The sequence below is a fragment of the Fukomys damarensis genome, unplaced genomic scaffold, assembly GCF_012274545.1.
Source record: "Fukomys damarensis isolate Sample0158 unplaced genomic scaffold, DMR_v1.0_HiC HiC_scaffold_38, whole genome shotgun sequence".
Taxonomy (NCBI): Eukaryota; Metazoa; Chordata; class Mammalia; order Rodentia; family Bathyergidae; genus Fukomys; species Fukomys damarensis.
Window position 1 is genome coordinate 44,326,291 of NW_022900950.1, and position 20,981 is coordinate 44,347,271.

At 40.7% G+C, this 20,981-nt stretch overlaps 2 protein-coding genes, 1 long non-coding RNA gene and 1 pseudogene across 3 annotated transcripts in view; 2 read left to right on the top strand and 2 right to left on the bottom strand.

Annotated features, from left to right (window-relative positions):
- LOC117284602 (transmembrane protein 272-like) overlaps positions 1-1,781 on the bottom strand; it is a 9,823-nt gene extending 8,042 nt beyond the window's left edge. Inside the window, exons 1-2 of the mRNA XM_033759945.1 lie at positions 1,734-1,781; positions 678-750 (exon numbers count right to left, since the gene is read on the bottom strand). Of these exons, the coding sequence (XP_033615836.1) occupies positions 678-750; positions 1,734-1,781 (121 nt within the window). The remainder of the gene's footprint in view (positions 1-677; positions 751-1,733) is intronic.
- Positions 1,782-8,617: 6,836 nt separating this feature from the next.
- On the bottom strand, positions 8,618-9,825 carry LOC104870862 (annotated as a pseudogene).
- A 64-nt stretch (positions 9,826-9,889) lies between these two features.
- LOC117284625 lies at positions 9,890-12,735 on the top strand. The gene is made up of 3 exons (XR_004515721.1): positions 9,890-9,996; positions 10,621-10,682; positions 12,679-12,735. It is a non-coding gene; the product is annotated as an uncharacterized LOC117284625 (long non-coding RNA).
- Positions 12,736-20,574: 7,839 nt separating this feature from the next.
- Positions 20,575-20,981, top strand: part of Slc25a15 (solute carrier family 25 member 15) — a 21,122-nt gene continuing 20,715 nt past the window's right edge. The window contains exon 1 of the mRNA XM_010636639.3: positions 20,575-20,629. The gene's annotated coding sequence lies outside the window, so the exon portion shown is untranslated. The remainder of the gene's footprint in view (positions 20,630-20,981) is intronic.

The following is a 20,981-nucleotide window of genomic DNA, read 5'->3' on the forward strand; positions in this document are numbered from 1 at the left end:
TATATGTATATACACACATAAACAGTACAGGGGATTGAACCCAAGGGCATTCTACCACTGAACTATATCCCCAGTCCTTTACATTTTTTAAAACTTTGGGACAGGGTCTCATTAGAGTGCTCAGGCTAACCTTGAACTTGGGATCTTGCTGCCTTAGCCTCCCCAGTAGATGGTATTACAGGAGTATACTACCATACCCAGCTCCAATAATCCTTTAAACCATATGACTCACATTTTATTTTCAGGATTTAGTAGACTGTTGTTGCATATCTAGGGTTTATAATTTCATACTTCTATTTCATATGATCAATACACTTTATATGCAAACTGTTTTTCCTAAAATCAAACTCAGAATTGTCTTTCAACACCTCTATATAAAAAAGTACATGAAATTTTATTTTCCACAAAATTAAGAGGTACCATAGATACCTGCAATGTGGTAATGATGACAACAACAAAACTAAGCTGAGTCTTGTGGGACAGGCCTGTAATCCTAGAAGTCTGGGAGGCTGAGGCAAGTCTGGGAGACTCACAAGTTCGAGCCCAGTCTCAAAATAAAATGAGAACCTCCCTCAGAATAAAAGATTTTAAAATAGGCTTGGAATACATCTTGGTGTGAAAGCTCAATCTCTAAACTCTCTCTCTCTCTCTCACACACACACACACACCCCACGTACTAGTTGCCATTGCTACGTATTTAGCAGTTTGCATCTTTATCTCATTTAATTTTCTCCACACCATCTGGGTTGTCTGACGGCAGAATCAAACCTACTTATCCATAACCCAAAATTGAAATTCTTCAATTTACTTGGTCTCACTAGAGCAAATACTGAATTATGGTGAACAATTTTTACAAAGGCACAGAAATACAGAGAGACTGGTGCCAGATGGGCTCATGTGAGATGAAACTTGTCATGAGTTTTGGTGTAAGGGGTGGTATGGGTGGCAACACACCACAGTATTTCTTCTTATCCTAAGTGGAGTAAGAGCTGTTTTATCTCTGCATCTTCTGTGATAGGGACTTTCTATCTTTCTCCCTGTATATATACTCCCAGCTAGTCTGGCTGTATAACCAGGACAAACTATAGGATTAAATACAGTTAAAACAGATGAATATCTACGCATATTTGCATAAAATTAAAAGAGAGGATATTATAATATAGTAATAATGTAGTGTAATGAATAACACTATATGAAAATGAAGTTTTGGTTGGAGTAGGACTTCCCTGCCTTGGGGTTGATGATGGGGTAGGGATCACAGTTATATAAGTAATGGGTGACCAACAAGACATGCAATGTAGGTGCCTGGGAACACATGTAGGCTCCTCTGGGATGCGAAGAAGTCACCAGGTGAAGAAGATTCCCAGATCACATTAGCCTTTGCAGGAGGCCTTTAGTGCCCAAAGTTCAAAATGGGGAGTTGGGAGTGCTAGGGAGCCCCCAGCACATTCTGGAAATGGGACAAAGAGAAAGTGGGTTTTTGCTTTTCAGAGTTGGCTGTCTAGATACTTGCCTCTCTTCCATATATGTAAGATGGCTTAGTCTCAGTATATTTATATGTAAAATTGCTTTGGGTTGTTCATCAAAGACCAGGATAGTGTCATGCTAATGTGAATTGCATAACATATGACATAGAAGTAGGCTGAAACAACATGTTGCAAATGGGTTTTGGCGGCAACTGAGATGCTAGCAGGCAGAATTGTCCTCAAGCCAAAATGTCTCTAGGTTCTTACCTTTTTGTATTCATCCTCTTCTGTTCCTGAGTCCTGGCCCATTTCCATGTTGCCTTATGACTTCTCAGAGCCTCCTTGCTTTTGGTCCCACCCTGGCTTGGTGTACTAGTCACAAGCTCCTTTCTAATTTAGGCATTTCCTTCTATTTCTTACCTGTCAAACAGCCTTTCTCGCATCTACCCACCAAGAGGACAGCTGTGTAGTTAAACTGACATGCATGCATAAAAGCCCACTTTGCAGGCTTATTATATTAGCTTTCCCAAGAAAATTTAACTTTTGAAAGAGGTGCTTTTGAATCTCAATAATCAAAGGCTATAGTTTTAGCTGAGCTCTTATTTTCATTTTGCTTTTTTGGTCCTCTCAAATTATGCCCTCAGAAACTTCTTCTCAGCCTTGTGTGTTAATTCATGTGGACCCTTAGAAACATTTATAATATTCAAGTGCCTTCTGGAGGGAAAAAAAAAACCTCATGTTACATAATAGGTGTATCATTTGTGTGTACTTGTCTGTACTTACACTCTTGTGCCAGTGACTCACAAATGCCTGGCACTCATTGCTGGATTCTAATTGTCCTTTCCCTGATCATTTTAGAGCCTCAGTCTGGGTGACCATTGTCTCCAGCCTGGACTATTTCAGTAGCTGCCTAACTGGTGCCCTCCCACCCATTCTTACTACAATTCTTTTTCCATCCTGTCTTTATTTTTTATTTATTTATTTATTTATTTTTGGTACTGGCGATTGAACTCAGGTCCTTGCACTTGCGAGGCAGGTGGCAGAATCACTGAGCTAAATCCCTGGCCCACCACCCAGTTTTAATTGGGCCAATGTATGACCTTCCAGTGGTGGATCTGTTAGAGAATCAGTAGAAAGCTACTGTAGAAATCAAAATGAATTCATATCATCTTTTTCACCTGTCCAGAATTCTGAACTAGCTTCCCATTGCACCTAGAATAATGATAAGATTTCTTGCCTTAGTTTAAATTCCTGGAATGACCAAGATTTGCTGCTACTCTGACTGAGATAGGATTGAAGAAATAAAAGATAGGTAGAAGGCAGACAAGGAAATCATAACTATAAATTGTACTTAGTAAGAAGACTGCAACGTCCAGGACTCAGCTGAAGTCACCCAAGACAGTCCCATGCCAATGTTCCTTGGCTAGATTTACACCTTTTCCCTACCAGACCCATCACTAAAAGGCCATAAATTGGCTCGATTAAGAAAGTAATGAATAAGAGCCAGACCCTGAGATCAGGACAAGCCCATGTCAACAGTCCACCAGAAGGCCATAAATTGGCCCAATTAAAAAAGTAAGCAAAAGGCTAAATGAATCCAGAGAATATTTAAATCACCTATAAAAACAAACAAAACAAAATAAAACAAAAACACCCATGTCCGTGGAAGAGGCAAAGGTATGGGCATTTTCTTCCCAGACATTTCATCCCCTTAAAAAATGTATAAATGGGCATCCACCATCTTTAGCGCCAGAGGGTCTTCTCCACCATGCGCTCCCCAGTGGAGTTCCCACCATCTTCGGCACTAGAAAGGTAGCCACACGGGCACCCCTGATCCCCCCCAACCTTCCCCCTCGCGTTTTAGACCTCCTGATTGTACCAGTCTTTGGACCTATTCTGTAGAGTCAGAGGTGGTCATAAAGAGTATTTTCTGACACTTTCAACTTTGAATATCTTTAAAGAAGTGGTGGTGGAACTTATAGTAGAGCTGAGTGGAGTTCAGCCCTTTAGGAGGTCGGGGAACTCAGTCTGGGCCTTGCAGCCCAGCCCGAGCTTAGTCTGCTCTGTGGTTCTGCCACCAGCTAGCTGAGGTCAGGGGACTCAGCTCTGCAAATGGCATCACGTATTGTATATTATGACAGCAGTGATATAGTCTGAAAGAGGCCCTTTAAACTCATTTTTGTTTCTTTCTTTTTTTCATCCTACTCTGCAAATTCTTTTTTTTTCTGTTTGTTTTCTTTCTCTAACTCAGTCTCTTACTCCACTATAGTATCCCTCATCTCTCTTTTTGTTTCTGCTCTTATCCTAATTCAGATTTCTCCTTTTATTATTTTTTTCTCTTTTCTTTATGTTCTTTTCTTATGTTATTCTACCTCACTCAAGGGTTACTATATTGCTAGTTTGTTTGTTCTTTTTGAATTTAACAATTTCCTGACGACTGTCTGGTCATTCTACGTCTTTGGCTTCATATGAAACCTTCTCTAATTATTATACTTACCTACTCTTGTCTTAATTTTGTTTTAAGCCGCCATTGTAAATGGTAAATATCCTTATTGAAAAGTTTATTTACTGTAAGCGTATTTTGGATTGCTTCTTGATCTTAATTAAATTTACATGGTTTGAAGGTGATATATTGATGACTACCATAAGTGGTCAATTTGCAAATTATGCTTCATTATGTTGTGGTGCTGATTGTATTAATTAGGATAAAGGATTGTGATTGATTCAATGAGCTATTTTCTTCAGTATGATGAAAATGAGAGTGTCTATGAGTCATTAGAGACCCATGGGCTGTAGCCCAACTATATCAGGAAGATTTAAGTAATAATCTAAAGGTTAAAAACTAAGGATAACCCAACAACAATAGTAAAAATGAGAAAATGCTTAAGCAAGATACAGGGACAGACTTCCAGTTCACCAATGGCAAATACTGGGGCAAATGAGGATGAAAAGTCTGATAATGAATCATCAGGATACCCTGAACTCAAAGCACAGGAAGTAACAAAACTGATCAATCAGGTTCTAGAGAAATATAAAACCGAAGTAATTTCCCAGATAATCATAGAGATGACAAGCAAAATGAAAGTTATAATTCGTGACTCTAGAACAGAAACTGAGAGGAAAATAGATGAGCTCAGGACCATGATAGAAGCCATGAATGCCCAGCATAAGAAAGAATTGGAAACAATAAATGCACAATACAAGAAAGAAATGGTATCCATAGGACAGATTCAAACAGATATCCAGGAGATTAAAAACTCCATTGAGAGTGTTCACAAAAGAATAAGAGTCTGAAGATAGAATCTCAGATATAGAAGATAAAATTGCAGTCAGTGACAGTGAAAAGAGAGATCTCTTAAAAACAGTAGGAGATCATGAGAAATTGATACAACAACTCCTAGATGATACTAAGAAGAATAACATAAGATTGATAGGAATTCAAGAAGTAATAGGAGAAAATGTAAATGACTTAAAAAAGCTGTTCACAGAATTAATTATAGAAAACTTCCCAAATAGAAGGGAAGAATTTGAAATACAGATAAGTGAGGCATATAGGACTCCAACTAGCCGTGATCAAAAAAAATCTACACCTAGACATATAATAATCAAGATCCCAGAAACCCAACAGAACAACAAAATACTACAGGCAGTAAGAGACAAGAAACAAATTACATGCAAAGGAAAGCCCATCAGAATCACAGCAGACTTTTTAATACAAACCCCTAGGTTAAGGTGAGCCTGGAATGAGATATTTCAAGTACTAAAAGAAAACAACCTCCAACCTAGGCTGATGTATCCTGCAAAGCTTTCTTATAAAATGGATGGGGAAGTAAGATATTTCCAGGATAAAGAACACCTGAGAAACTTTATTAATACAAAACCAGCACTACAACGAATTCTAAACAATATCCTAGAAAAAGACAATGAAGGTAACAACACAATGAGGCCCAACAGAGCAAATCAAATAGGCAAGCCAAGAAACTAAAAGGAGAAGGTGAAAAAAAATGATAATAATAAATTAGTATATATCGGTTATAACCATCAATATTAACGGCCTCAATTCACCAATCAAGAGAAATAGACTGGCAGAATGGATTAAGAAGCAAGATCCAATAATATGTTGTATTCAAGACACGTCTAGTGTAAAAAGAAGCCCATAGACTGAAAGTGAAAGGACAGAAAACTTCTTCATGTAACAGGAGCCCCCCCCAACCAAAAAGCAGGGCTAGCAATTTTATTCACAGACAAAGTAAATTTCAAATTTAAACTGATTGAAAGAGACAAAGAAGTTCACTACATCCTTGTGAAGGGAACAATTCAAGAGGAAGATATAACAAATAATTTATTTTTAATTTATTGAGTATGTCAGAAAGTATATATGCTTTTTTCCCCTCTTTTCTTCTTCTTTTTTTTTTCCTTTTTCTTTTTCTTCCTCTGATGGTGGGGATTAAACTCGGCACATTGTTCTGGCTAGGCAGGTGCAGCAGTATTGAGCTAAATCTCAGGCTTTACATTTCATATTTTTTAAATTTATCAATACATTAATCCTTATCTCTATATGTTGGTCTACCAAATTGATGAATTATTTTGGTTCTCGTTTTCTTTGCTTTTTCATTTGAGAATTTATGAAATCTGTATATATGAGTAGTATGAAAAGTATTAAGGCCCATCTGTCATTTTCCTCTTTCATCTCTGCTTTCTACAAACTTCCTTTTCTGTCACTAAAGCTTGTTTGGGTGGAAATTTGTTAAGATAAATGTTCCTATGTTATCAATATATCTTTGTACCTATTTTCTGCTGATGACAAATATTAATTTTTAAGTAAATTTTATTATAACTATACTTAATTATTAATATCATTTAGTATCTGATACATATTACAAATTCTTCAACTCCTTCAAACATGATATTTTTTTTTCTCAAATTATACAAATCAGCAACATTCCACACATCACTGTGCTATTTTATTATACCTAAGTATATATTGTATTGTAGGAAATATACATTGCGTATATGTGTGGGGGACATGTTTTTACATATATGTGTGCACTATTAAATGAGAAACATGGGCATGAATGTGGTAGGATTGTGCACATTTGGCATATTGATAGTTTTTCTGGCAACCTTATGATTTTTTTAAATTACACACTTGACTTCATAGTCATTCATTTCGGAAGAATATTACATATCTATTGGTGTTAAATTCTATCATTATGCTTATAAAAATATAAAAATAAGTATGGGATATAATAAAATAGAAACAGAAAAATCTGATCTTAAAAATGTGAATTTTTTTAGTTGCTTTTGGATTTCAAATATAAGTATATTTTTTTCTGTGGGAAGTTTTGTTAGAAAGTGTAAGTGGTACAATCAACAAGTATATGATATTTATCAATTAATTAAACCAAGGAGTTTATAAATCATAAAATTTTGAGGAAAGTTTCTCAACTATAATATGTAACTTTGTTTTATTTATAATTGCATTATTTCAAAAATATTATAAGCAAATGAGAAAGAACATAATGTTTGAAGATCATATCAAACTAATGTATTTCAATTAGTCTGTTACATAAATTCTTGTTTATTTCATATCCTTTTTTGCTGTCATATATACGTATATTTGAAATTTTTATTTAGTATCGTCGTTTCTTGTTATCATGTATCTTTGCAATCTTTAATAAAAAAATGTTTAAAAAAGGATAAATGTACCCAGTTCCAAACTCTAATGCATTTCATTTCTTTGAGCCCCCACCCTCAATCCTGAGTGTGTCCTATAATCTCTAACCTTGCCTAATCCACCCTACTCATGCCTCTTTCTGATGCATCCTGAGCATTATTTTTCTGTGATGGGAGTCAGTGAGCCTGCTGCAATGGGGTGGGTTAATTTGGGAAACACTCACACCCAGCCCAGTGACGTGGCCTCCTCCCCTTGCTCACTACGGTCCAACAGCTTGGGCCCTTTTTCTGATTTGCACAGGTATAACACATTCCTATAATGGAACCCTTATCTCTGGCATGTAATAATCTTTTCTCTGGAGTATTTCCCCAAAGATTGTCTCTCCTTTGTGTTATTCCAATTTAGTTCCACAGTCCCTTTCTTGGCAGTGCTCAAGGTCCAGAGAAGCCAGCCTTGCCACTCTGTTGTGCTGCCCTGTGTCCCTGTCTTCCCGGCACTCAGCACTTTCTGAAATCATCTTCTGCCATTCACTCAATACACTCATAAAATGCCTGATGATAGATCCTGTCTTGTGGATTTGGGACATATCAGGGTGGATGTTATAGCTTGTGGCTAGATGTCCCCCAAAGCCTTATGCAGTCAGAGGCGGGGCTTTTTCAGAGGTGTCTGAATCTAGAGTGCGTGACACTGGAATCAATTCATGGTGCAATGCTAGGATCAAGGGCACTAGGATTAGGGGTGTGAGTACTACCTGCCCTAAGTAACCTAGATGAGATATAAAGGATAGAAAGAGCTGTGGTCGTGCCTTGTTACTTTGCTACCTTCTGCCCGCCATGAGCTGTTTATCTTCTGCCATGCCACCCTGCCTCGGAGTCAGCTGGTTACGGACTGAAATCTCTACACACTGTGAGCTAAAGAAACCTTTTCTCCTTTAACTTCCAGTTGCCAGGGCTTTTGTCTAAGTAACAAGACAAAAGTAACTAAGACATCTGGGCTTCTAGATCTCCTTCAATTGTTTACTTATGTATTGTCAGCTTCCCCATTGGAATGGAAGCTGCAAGAGTTCAGGGACCGCTCTCGGCTTGCTTCACTACTTTATCCCTACAGCCTAGAAGAGTCCCTGCCACATCATTTATGGTCAATATTTAACAATTAAATGCTTGTATCTCTCTCTCTCTCTCTCTCTCTCTCTCTCTCTCTCTCTCTCTCTCTCACACACACACACACACACACACATATTTTCTTTTTCGCAGTGCTGGGGATGAAGTCCATGGCTTCATGCATGCTAGACAAGTACAGTACACTGCCCCTGAGATACATTGTCAGCCCAGATGTTTACATTTCTTAGTAGGGTACACATATAACATTTTAAACCCTCTTTGCTGTGACAAAGTTAATTCAGTTATGATTTAACTATAAAAAATAAGGCACATAAGAGGCCTAACATTATTTAAGTGATCAAGAAAAATAGCATTTATTTGGGGCCATCTTCCAGCTTCTCACCAGACCCAATCTTCTCTTTCAGCTCAGCAAACTTGCTGTGAGCTGTGTGGCAATGCAGTACAGGGGCACAGCCAGCCCTGATCTGGCCCGGATGGTTCAGAATAATCACCTGAGCAGTGAAACCAGCTGCTTCCATTGGTGGTCATTTTTGCAAAGTTGCCATGACGAACATCATTGACAGACACGTTCCTGACGCTGAAGCCCACATTATCACCAGGAAGAGCGTCACTCAAAGCCTCGTGGTGCATTTCAACAGACTTTACTTCAGTGGTGACACTGACTGGTGCGAAGGTGACCACCATGCCAGGTTTGAGAACACCATTCCCCACTCTGCCCATAGGGACAGTACTGATACCACCAATTTTATGGACATCCTGGAGGGGCAGACACAAAGGCTTGTCAGTTGAGTGAGTGGGTGGCAAGATGCAATCCATAGCTTCAAGCAGTGTGGTGCAACTGGCATTGCCATCTGTACAGGATGCCATTCCTTGAACCAAGGCATGTCAGCACTTGGCTCCAGTATGTATTCACCATTCCAGCCAGAAATTGGCACAAAAGCTACTGTGTCAGGGTTGTGGCCATTTTCTTAATGTAGGTGCTGACTTCCTTGACAATTTCCTCGTATCTCTTCTGGCTGTAGGGTGGCTCAGTGGAATCCATTTTGTTAACTCCAACAATGAGTTGTTTCACATCCAGTATGTAAGCCAGAAGGGCATGCTCACGGGTCTGCCAGTTTTTGGAGATACCAGCTTTGAATTCACCAACACCAGCAGCAACAATCAGGACAGCACAGTCAGCCTGAGATGTGCCTGTAATCATGTTTTTGATAAGGTCTCTGTGTCCTGGAGCATCAATGATAGTCACATAATACTTGCTGGTCTCAAATTTCCACAGTGAGAGGTCAATGGCAATACTATGCTCTTGCTCAGCTTTCAGTTTATCAAAGACCCAGGCATACTTCAAAGAACCCTTCCCCATCTCAGCAGCCTCCTTCTCAAATTTTTCAGTGGTCCTTCTGTTGATGCCACCACATTTGTAGATCAGATGGCCAGTAGTGGTGGACTTGCCCGAATTCACATGTCCAATGACAACGATATTGATATGAGTCTTTTCCTTTCCCTTGTTGGCTTTGATTTAGAGGTGGTTTTCACTACACCTGTGCTCTCATGGCAAACCCATTGGGAAAAAGCTGATCATTAAGTTTTAATGAACTTATAATGACATTTTTTTATGTTCTAGGTTATACAGAGGCCAGGTTACACAGCCCTTTGTCAACTCATTATTGGTGGACAGCTCATCTCCCCAACAGAAGTGGATGCACGTATTTCTTGGCACAGCAATTTCCAAGGTGTGGGTACATAGTAAATAAACTCAGTAAATTGGCTGGTTGGATAAAGTAATTTGGGCAAACTATGAAATTTGAAGCTATAGTGTTGCAAAAGCTTTACATAAGAAGAATAGGGCCAGGGATTTAGCTCAGTGGAGCCATACAAGTTCCTGAATTTGATCCCTGGTACAGCAAAAAAAAAAAAGAAGAAGATTGAACATATTTTTGTTTTGATGTGATAACAAGTTCACAGGTGTTACAGTGAAATTGCATACAAATATGGAAATACATGTTATCTCAAGCTGACTCTAATGTCTTACACCTAAAAATGCCTATTCCTTTGTCTTCTCTAATGACCTTATTAAGGGCTTTTAGTTTGGTGGAGGATGTGAGTGGTTTTTATTTTTTCCCAATCTTTACTTTCAGCCATGCTGCATTTAATCTCTTTCCCATGAGGTAGACAGCTTTTCTCCAGCAGGGCCTTCTGCCTTGGTGTTTCTGCTTTGGAGCCAGCTGACCAAGAACTGAAACTTCCAAAATGGTGATCCAAAATAAACCTTTCCTCCTTTAAGTTGTTTGGGTTAGATATTTTAACTCTGCAATAGAATGGTAGCTAACAGAGTTACTAATGTTTTCTTATCCACTAGACCAGGCGTCCCCATCCTCTAGGGCTGTGGACCACTGCAAGGAATGAGCTGCACCTCAGGAGGTGAGCAGTGGGTGAGGGAGGGAAGCTTCATCTCTATTGGCAGCCACTCATGGTGGCCCTAATTACCGTCTGAACTCCACCTCCTGTCAGATGGGCAGCAGCACTATTAGAGTCTCTTAGGTCTACTGTGAATTGCGCATGTGGGAGATCTAGGTTTTCAGCTCCTTTGAATCTGCCTGAAACCATGCCCTTCACTTCTGGTCTGGAAAAAAAATTGTCTTTCACAAACTGGACCCTGGTACTAAAAATATTAGGGACCACTGCACTAGGCTATTTTGTCTTTAACAACTCAGGGGCAGGGAGTGTAGCTCAGGGGTTCAGCAGTTGCTTAGCGTGTTAAAGGCCCTGGGTTCCATTCTCAGCACTGCGAACAGACAAGCAAACAGACAAACCTCAGGACTTCATCCTGCAAATACTCACAGAATGCCACAATGTGCCAGCTTCTAGATCAGTGACGTTCAACAGAATTTTTGCCAGTGATGAAACTGCTCTATATCTGCTCAGCATGGTAACTGCTAGCCATACGTAGCTATTGAGCACTTGAATGGGGCTAGTACAGCTGAGACACTGAGTTGAAAATGTTATTTCTTTGTAATTAAATTAAAGTAGCCACATGTGGTGAGGGATTACCAAAATAAATAGTATGGTTCTTCTGGCTGGGAAAACATTACTTAAAGACAAAGGTCTTTGCTCCTGTGGAGTTAACATTCTGAGATAGAACAGTTGTTAGAGGGGGACAGAGAGATAGTAAGTGAGAAGCAAAAAAATAATCAGTGACAGGACATGTAAAGTGCTTCAGAACATGAAAAGGTTCAGCAGAGTTAGGAGGGGCTGGACTTCACTTTCAAAGAGGGTGGTCAGACCAAGCTTAGCACTTTTCAGTCCTTTAGTTACTATAATTCAGTTTGAAGCAATGTCAACTCCAATGTCTGTCCTCTTCCTCTTTGAGAGTTTAGCTCTTCTCGTACAGGGCAGGAGAGACTGGGAAAGGTTTTGCCTTTAGAACTGGCGTTGCTCTGGGTCCATGTGATACTGGCATTCTTGGCCAAGGGGAGGGCTCCTCAGGGACAGTAGTGTGGGTTTTCAAGTGTTTGTGATCATGTTTAGCCATGTTCACTCCACAGCTGACAGAAGGGCAATCATTAGCCCACCCTACCTCTCTTTTGGTTCTCAGGAAGCTTGGGGTACCTTCCCTTCCTCCAACTAACATCCTCTTTCATATGGGAACTACTTAGAGCCCTGCTGGTGTGCACTGGGCCACTGTCCCCCTCACTCTGCTGATTACATCTCTCTCCCCTCCAGAAATCTCAGAGAAATGAGCACTAGTTTTTAGGAGAAATAAGCACTAGATTTTAGTCCGGGAGACCCCCATACTCCAGCTGTGCCTTGACCCCCACCAGGCCCTCCCAAGACCCCCCACTGGTGTTCAGCTCTGATTGGGCAGTCACTGCACCCCATCTGGCTTCAGGTGTGGTGGTTCAACAAGCATACCACAGTGGAGAGAGCTGAATGTATCCCCTTCAATCTTTCGGTGGCCCCTTTGATTTGGTAAAAGGGAAAGAATAGGTCTTAGGATACAGCCCTTAACTCTCCCTGCCTCACAGACTTTGCCTTTGATTAATGACAAATACTCCCTTCACCCACCTGAATTCCTGTCCTAACATAGGCTAGAGGTAGCAGGATCCTTGGCAAGAAGTGCCAACCTGATAGATGAGGCAGGTGGCAGGTCACCTTTATTAGCCCTAGAAAGATGCATTATTAGCACCCCTGTGGTAGCTCTTTTTAGAGAGCATACTATTTAGCACCTCTTCCCCTAACATTTGGTCCCTATCACCAGTGTGGGACAGGAGAATCCTACTTAGCAACCTGTTACCCTTTTTGGTATTAAATCACAAGCATAATTTTAAAACTACATGTTAAGTAGTCGATATAATACATACAACCTTAATATATAAAACCAAGCCCTCCTGCTTTCATTGTCTTCTCTGGTTTATAGAAGGCGATTCTCCTCAATGGGACTGAGATAATCTTCAAATATCCACTGACTACGGTGACAAAAAAAAAAAGAAAAAATCCTGAGAGAAGGAGAAAGAGTTGAATACCTTGGAGTTGAGACAGCCTAGTGAGGTGGCTGCTGAGGCAACTGTTTTGCCATTGCTTGCATCACCCACCCTGCTCCGGTTGGTATGGTCAGCCTAGCACCTGTTGCTCAGAGTACTGCATAAAGTCCCGAGCTGAAAGCAGCTCTCAGGCTAGACGGAGGAGCTTGCTGATCCCCAAGACTCAAAGGGGGAATATCTGTGCCCTTTCATATGTGAAATGAGGTATGGAAAGGAGAGCCTGAAGGAAAGAATGGATCTACAGGGTATTTCTAATGAGAAGAACCAAGGCCTGTCATGTAAAGATACAAGATCCCTATGATGAATGTAACTGTACTGTATACCTAAAATGTACCAATAAACTCAATGAGGAATAAAAAGTGTTTCTAAGACATAGAACCAATTATGAGTGGGGTTTCAGTTTCTACTTAGTTATTTGGGGTGTGTATTTGTGTGTTGTTGTTTTTTGTTTTTGTTTTTGTTTTCATTTTCCAGACAGAGTCTGGCTTTGTAGTCCAGGCTGACATCAAACTTGCTATGTAGCTCTGGCTGGGCTCCAACTTGTGCTCTTCTTTTTTCAGCTTTTTACAGCACTGAGATTACAGGCATGTGCTCCTATGCCTGGCTATGTACATTTAAAAAATATATAAAATGCTTATACTGCTAATTTTGGAAGATTGATTTGACACTATGAAAGGCTTGCATTTTGGCATTGCTTTTCTTTTATTTTACTGTGAGATGGATTGTTCGTCTCATTTTACAAAAAGCATTTTATTGCCACTTTCAAAAGTGGTTTTGATCTTACATCTAATTAAAACCCACTGTCAAAGAATGCGAATGTGGCCATAAGAGTTTGTAATTGAATACTTTCTGTAGGAAAGCAAAGGAGATATTAGAAAAGTATACCACATAGACAGATTAGGCTGTGGCAACAGATACCTGGACATAGGAAAACACGTAAATGTGCACATGAGAGACAGACAGAGAGGAGAGAGACTGTAGGCATGCATTTCTCATGGTGGTAGATTCTGTGATGGTGCAATCCAGTAGATGTATTGTAATGATAGTGACTAGAACTCTCTAGAAGCAGGACTAAGCCTGGCAGGAGCAGGTCAATGTTCCTGCATCTCTCAGCAGGGGACATGAAATAAAATACAAGAAAATACTGGCCCTTGCTGTTGGAGCCCCAGGGCTATGAGAATTCTGCAAATTACTCCCCAACCCAGTCTCCCAGGCTCCCTGCTGAGTCCTCCACTGAACAGCTCTGCTTATTGGTCAACAAAGGCACCTGTGATTTTAGGCCCCTATGTCTCTTCCCCTGGCTGGAATGCTCCACCTTCCCAGAGTAAGCCCATGTCATGTTTTCTAGGTGCTTAGCATTATTTGAATACATTGTCTAAGCTAAGGGAATTTCCTAACGTGAATGAGCTGTGCCTTTCCAAGACAAAAGCTAAAGTAACACCTTACCAACTTCCTCTGCAGAGCAAGGCACAGGCTCTGAGCTAGGCCACATCCATAGCTGGTGTCTCCATTGGATATTAGTTAGGAAATAAGAAATATGAGGCAGTGACACCTTGTGGAAGTGATTTATCAGGCAAAGTTGGTAATGAAAGTGCCCAGCTTTGGAGAAACAGCAGCTACTAGGCAGTGGTCTTGGCACAAGAGAGGGCATGGCACAATTTGCAATCTCTGGAGCTCTGTGGGCCTGTGACAGGCCAGTTCTGAAGGCCAGTTCTGAAGGCCAGTTCTGCAGGGCATTGGGGTCTTGTTCGAGGAAGCTCTTCATGGAGCCCTATTTCCCCATCCATCGATCCTAAGAGTTACCCAATACCCCTTTAATCAACTGCTTTTGTGCCACATCACGTTTTGGTGGTTGTAACTAAGAGCCTGAGTGATCTGCCTTTGAAGTTCACCCTCCTAACAAAGGGCCACTTGCCTTGCAAAACCTACCCTGAAACTATTTTCCATTCTTCTGGGATGACACACATTAAGGTTTGAGTCATAAATATCTCCCAAAGACTCACATATTGAAGACTTGGTCCCAAGCCTATGGCACAATTTAAGAGGTGGTAGGATGGTAGGACCTTTAAGAGGTGGGGCCTCGTGGAAGGAAATTAGGTCACTGAGACCATGTCCTTGAAGGACACACCGGGACTCAGCCTTTCCTCTCTTTTGCTTCCTGACTGCCATTAGGTGAGCAGCTCGGTTCTCTACGTGTTCCCTGCTGTGAAGTTCTCTGTCACCACAAGGTTACAGCAAAGGAGCCAACTGACCATGTATTATAACTTCTAAAATTGTCAGCTAAAATAAACATTTCTTCCTGTAAATTGATTATCTCAGGTATTTGTCACAGCAATGGCAATTTGACAACACAAACACCACCCTAACTGCACTTCTTTTGCTGCATGTCTCCCAGAATTATAATTACTTATTGCTTCCTTCTCTACATAGACTGAGATTTTTTTGAGGCTAGTTGTTTTCTCTTTCACATCTATATTTCCAGCTCTTGGTGTGGTCGCAGTGTCTAGTCCTGGACAGATGCTATAAAGGCAAGTTACTGATAGGTAGGAGTACCCTGATTTGTTAAGAAGAATCAGAGATCTGGACAGGAATCATAAGGGGGCTATGCCCAAGACAGAATTCGGTGAATAGCAGGGATTTCCACAGGCAAAATTGGTTGAGACTACAGCTCACACTGATCGGGAGTTGAGGAAAGGATACTCTACACTTTGCCACTTTGAACATCACCAGAAGAGCATCGGGAGTGCAACTGTTACAGGAAGACTCTCCCTGTAGGTCCCTCATCTCCCTATGACAGATGCTCCTTCAGATCTTCTTACTGACCTGTCATCAACCAGGGAAGACTAAACTTGCATCAGAGAGGACGACTGTAAATCAGCACATCCTAGTCCAGGGGAGCTGTGTCCTTCATATGTACTCTCTTCCCTGAGAATCATCCACTCTGCCTCCAAAAGAGCTTCAACCTCTGTCCTCTGCCCTACAAAGAGAACACTAATCATCAACCATCAGGCCTCCTTTGAGGCTTTTATTTTGTATGACTCCTGTGCTTGTGCACATTAGTAAATCCACTATTTATTCTTTTATTAACCCGTGCTTTTTTTGTACTGGGAATTGGACTCAAGGATCCTCTACCACTGAGCTACACTTCCAGCCCTTTTTATTTTTTATCTTGAGCCAGGGTCTTGTTGAATTGCCCAGGCTGGTTTTGAACTTTTAACTCTCCTATCTCATCTTCTTGAGTGGTTTGGAATTACAGGTCTGTGCCACCATGTCTTGTGTGACAGTTAACTGTGGTGTCAACTTGAATAAGAAATGCTCAGCTGATTGGTTTAGCATCATACTGGGTACGTCCGGTGGACTTGCTGAAGAGGGAAGACCAACACTAGGTGTGAGTGGTACCAACAAATAGGCTTGTGGCCTGATGGAATAAAAGGGAGAGAAGAAGGAATTCTTGTCTGCGTCTTTGGAGGAGCTCCAGTCTTCACTATTGCCTTTGGACATCCACCTTCAGCCTTCCAGCCCAGACCCTTTGGCTTCCTGATATGGACTCACACAGGACTCTGCATCAAGCTCCTGTTCTTCAAACTTTGACTGGATTCTTTGGCTCTTCAGCACACAGACTGCCTTTTTGCATTTTTCCACACCTGACTCTGCAGGTAACTGTTGTGTAAACACACACACACACACACACACACACATACACACACACACACACACACACATTCTGTTCCTCACTGAACCATAACTGATACAGATTTTGGTACCAGAGAAGTGAAGTCATTACTGTGATGCTACCTTTATTCAAAAGACTTTAGCACTTACTTTCTCTGGTGTGAAAAGCTATAATAGTACATAAAATCCTAATGAGATAATTGACCATGTGAAACAGGAAGAAAAGGGCTAAAGGTGTAAGGAAAATGGGAAGGGTAGGGGAAAGGTAATAAGGGAAAAGAAAAAAGTATGACAAAATGAAAAAATGGAAATAAAGTGTTTGTAAAAGGGGAGGGGAGGAGGGGGTGAAGGGAGGGCAGGGACAAGGGGAAAAAAATGAGAACCAAGACCTGTCATGGAAAGGTACAAGATCCCAATAATGAACGTAATTGTACTGTATCCCTAAAATGTACCAATAAACTCAATAAAAGAAAAAAAAAAAGACCTGTCATGTAAAGGTACAAGATCCCAATAATGAATGTAATTGTACTGTATCCCTAAAATGTACCAATAAACTCAATAAAAGATAAACAAAAGCCTTTAGCACTGCCTTGCCGGAGAAATTTGGAGAGATTTGGAGATGCTGGCTGGAGAAGCAGCCCTAGAAGGCAATGAGTTGTGTTTGATGGGAGATTCTATTCAGAGCTCAGAAAACCAGAATGCTGACTGTAATGCAGGTGGAAAGACCAGGCTCAAAAGGTTTCATCTGGGAAGGAATTCATTGGTATTTGGACTCCAAGCCATGTGCGTTATGCCCTAGAAGAAAATTTGTCTATATTTTGCTAATGTGCTGAGGTTTTAAGCGAGATTGAGACTAGAGGGATTTGACTAAATCTGGCAGAAGAAATTTCAAGGTAATCTAATGTCAAGGCTGTGGCATGGCTATTGTTGGGGGCTTTTAGCCAGATCTACCTTGAGAATTAAGAGCAAAAGGCACAGCTGAATAATTTTAAAAGCTTTAAGTTTCACTAGAAAGGAAACTCCTATAGAGTTAGGGCTTGCAAAGATGGCACAAAACAGAAAGCTTGTTGCTGAAAAAATGAACACTAAAAAGAAATCAAGTACTTTACAACAGGACAACAGGAAAAATGTCTTGAGGGAATATGAGAAACCAGTAAATCCTACCCTTCTCAACTCAAAATCCCAAAAGTGAGAGACTACTTTGAGAAGAGAGCCCAGGGCACCATGCTACAAAATGTCCACTGCCTGCAGAATTTGTTCCCCTATTTGGTTCCTAGCACTCAGATCCCCGTGTTACTGCACTGCCAGGGTTGTGTTCCACAGTGACCAGGGGGACAAAATATAGTCCCCAAAGTTAAACCTCATGACCCACTTTCTCCAACCTATGATCTCATCCACAAAACCCATTGCTGAAGTTCCTGTCCTCATAGTTCAATCACCTCTTCAGGAATCTGTTAATCCAGTCAAATTGCCGATCTAGATTAACTGGCACACTCCTACTGTAGATTTTTCTATTCAAAATTAATATAGTGTTATTTGGGCATTCTGTAACTTGCAGCTGATTTTTTTCTAAACTATATGATGTGAAAAATGACTTTTTAAAGTTGTGGCATAGTATTTCCCCTTACTGTAACCCATAAAATTATAATCATTCATGGGCTTTTTCCCTAAATTTTGCTATTATAAATTTTGTCTTTTAAAAACATATACTTTACAAATCTAAAGCTTATAAAATATGCATGTCTGTTGACTTTTCTTCTTCTTTTTTTTGTTACCCATTAGAAAGTTGCCAAGGAAAAGACAAATAAGATATTGCTCCCTTTACATATTGTTCTAATAACTATTTCATTGGATATAAAATTATCCTTTTTATTCTACATAATTTGACAGAAACACTAATCCATGTTTCTTTATTTCAATTCAAATTACAAATTCTACTTGATTCTAAACAAGATTTAGGGGAGTGGCCAACAAAAGTTCTAACAGCAGCCAAGAGAATTTAATAGGAGTTGAATTATGTAATTAAACCATCTCTTCACCAGCATTAACTAAAAGTGCGTTTGAACTAGCGGATGCTTTGTGTTTTTTCATTTATTTGCAACTCTCATGAACATGTTTTGTGAAATTGTTCTCCTTATAATGTCATTAACCCTTGCATTGTGAAATTCTGTTACCTTCACAAAGGCTTGCTTTTCCATATGACCAATCTGTCTGTCCTCCTACCTGTGTCATATCTGCCACCCATCTCAGAGGCAGCCCAAGTGATGTGCTCGGGTTGTGCAAGCCCAAGTGCAGCAAACAGCTACCTGAGGCAGAGAGACCAGAGCATTGCCTCATTTACTCTTTTGAACCTACCTCTGAAACACTGTGGGGTTCCCCAGCGTATTTGGAGAGCAGTGATCCATGTCTCTAAAATGCCACTCTAGGGGACTAGTGACGTAGCTCAGTGGGGAAGCATTTGCCTGGTATGCCTGGGTCCTGAATTCTTGAAACCCCCAAACTAAAAACTACTCTCAAGAGGTCACAGGAGTTTCAGGGAACTACCATGGAACAAAGTTGACACGAATACTTTCTTAATTTAGTGTTAACCCGATGATTTTCCATCAATTCTCTGTGCACCTGGAGGATGTTAAACATTTTATCAGCTGTATACTTGTTTCTCTGTTCCTAAAGACAGATTTTTTTTTAAGCCAATGTTGGATTCTGAACTACTGAAGTGATTTTATTTATTTATTTTTGTGACAGGGATTGAACTCAGGACCTTGTGTTGCAGGTCAGGCAGTGGCACCACTGAAGTGACATTTATGAAAATATTGCAGTGCTAGGGCTCAAACTCAAGGCCTTTCATGTGCTAGGCAAGCACTCTACAGCCCTCTAGGAGGAGATCTATTCCTGGAAGGAGGAAGCTTTGAAAAGGAAGACTTCTTAGGAGAGTACTGCACAGTAAGGTGGCTAAAAACACAGCTTTTTGAGCTGGACAGAACTCTGCTGAATCCAGTTCTTCTCTTAGTGCCTGTATAACTTCAGGCAAGTGACTCGACCTCTCTACGACTTGCTTTTTTACTGATCCTCCTTTGTACCTGACAGCCTGGGAGATCAATTAGAGAGCAAATCGGCCTGAGGACAAATGAATAAGAGTTTGTAAGTAAAAGGTAACTTTGTAGAATGGGCGTTAAAATTTTAAGCAAAATCTTGATTGTTTCCCAGTTTACAGAATTAGGGCTGAGGTTTGTCAAGGAGAGGTGGAGGAAAGGAGAAAGGCAGAAGGCTTGGTTTAGGAGTGCTCAGCATTCAGAATGGCCCTTGGCAGACAAGAGAAGAAGGGGCTAAAGAAGGACAAGAAAAAGCATTAGGTTGGGGACTGATGGCTCAGCAAGGGGCAAACCTCCACCTGGGATACCAGTTGTAGGAAAGTGGTTTGCTCCAGCAGCCTCAGGGAACAAAGGGGTTTCATGAAGACACCCAGGACAGAGTTGTCCCAGGTTGGGGTTTAGGAAAGGTTAATGATTCATTACAGATCACACGTGGACTTTGACACAAGCATTTTGGTTCCAAAGGTGGACCTCTTTCTAATTTCTACCAGGAACTTTGGGTCTGTTTTTAATTAGGTTTCCAATGGGCCTCCTTTTTCTAATCTGTAAAAGCCACTGGGCCAGATGGCATGGCCATAGGTTCCAAGTTGTTGGGTGACATGTCACTTTAGATAAGTCACAAAACACCCCTGGCTTGTTTCTGTCGTTAAAATGTGTCCCATAAGCTCGCATTTTAAAGTGCTGATGTTAATGTGTGACCCACTTTTTGGGTGCTCTGGTACGTTCATAAAATCCGCTTATGGCCAGAAAAGTCTATTCCCCTGTGCAGCCGTGGTAAGCACTAGCACACACCATGTCAAATAAGTCACTGAGCTGTAGTTCAAATCACTTCAGTTAATGTCAATAATCCAAACAAAGCTGAAAGTTGAAAAAAACAAAACAAACAATCCCCTGTCCCCCTGCACACACTATGTCTTAACGGAGAAAACAATGTAGGATATGAAAATCAACACAGGAAGGTGTGGGCTGCCTGCTAACACACAGTAGCTGTCCAACATAGAACAGGACCCTTCCGGCGGAGCAGCTGCTAGCTAGAGGACTGAAGAAAATTACTACAGCTTCTGTGAGTTTTTTCAGCTTTTTAATACAACACCAGAGAACCACAGATGTAATCTATAATCCATTAGGATTAAAAAACCAGAGAAGCTGAGTTGGAGTTAAATTTTCATATGTACTTTCTGGTACACCGTTAGGGGTGCGTTTCTTTGGGAGAGTAGACTGGAAACTTAAACAACAACAACAACAAAAACATGGCGATAAGCTTGTTTCATGGCTACCATTCCGGTACTTTCCTATTTGATTAGAATGTAAACTTAAAGCCTCCCAGGAAGGACTAGGGGCCAGCACCCTCGGTGACTCGGTCCCCGGACGGCCCCGTCCCTTCCGCGCCGCGCTGACTTCCGCTTCCCGGCGCG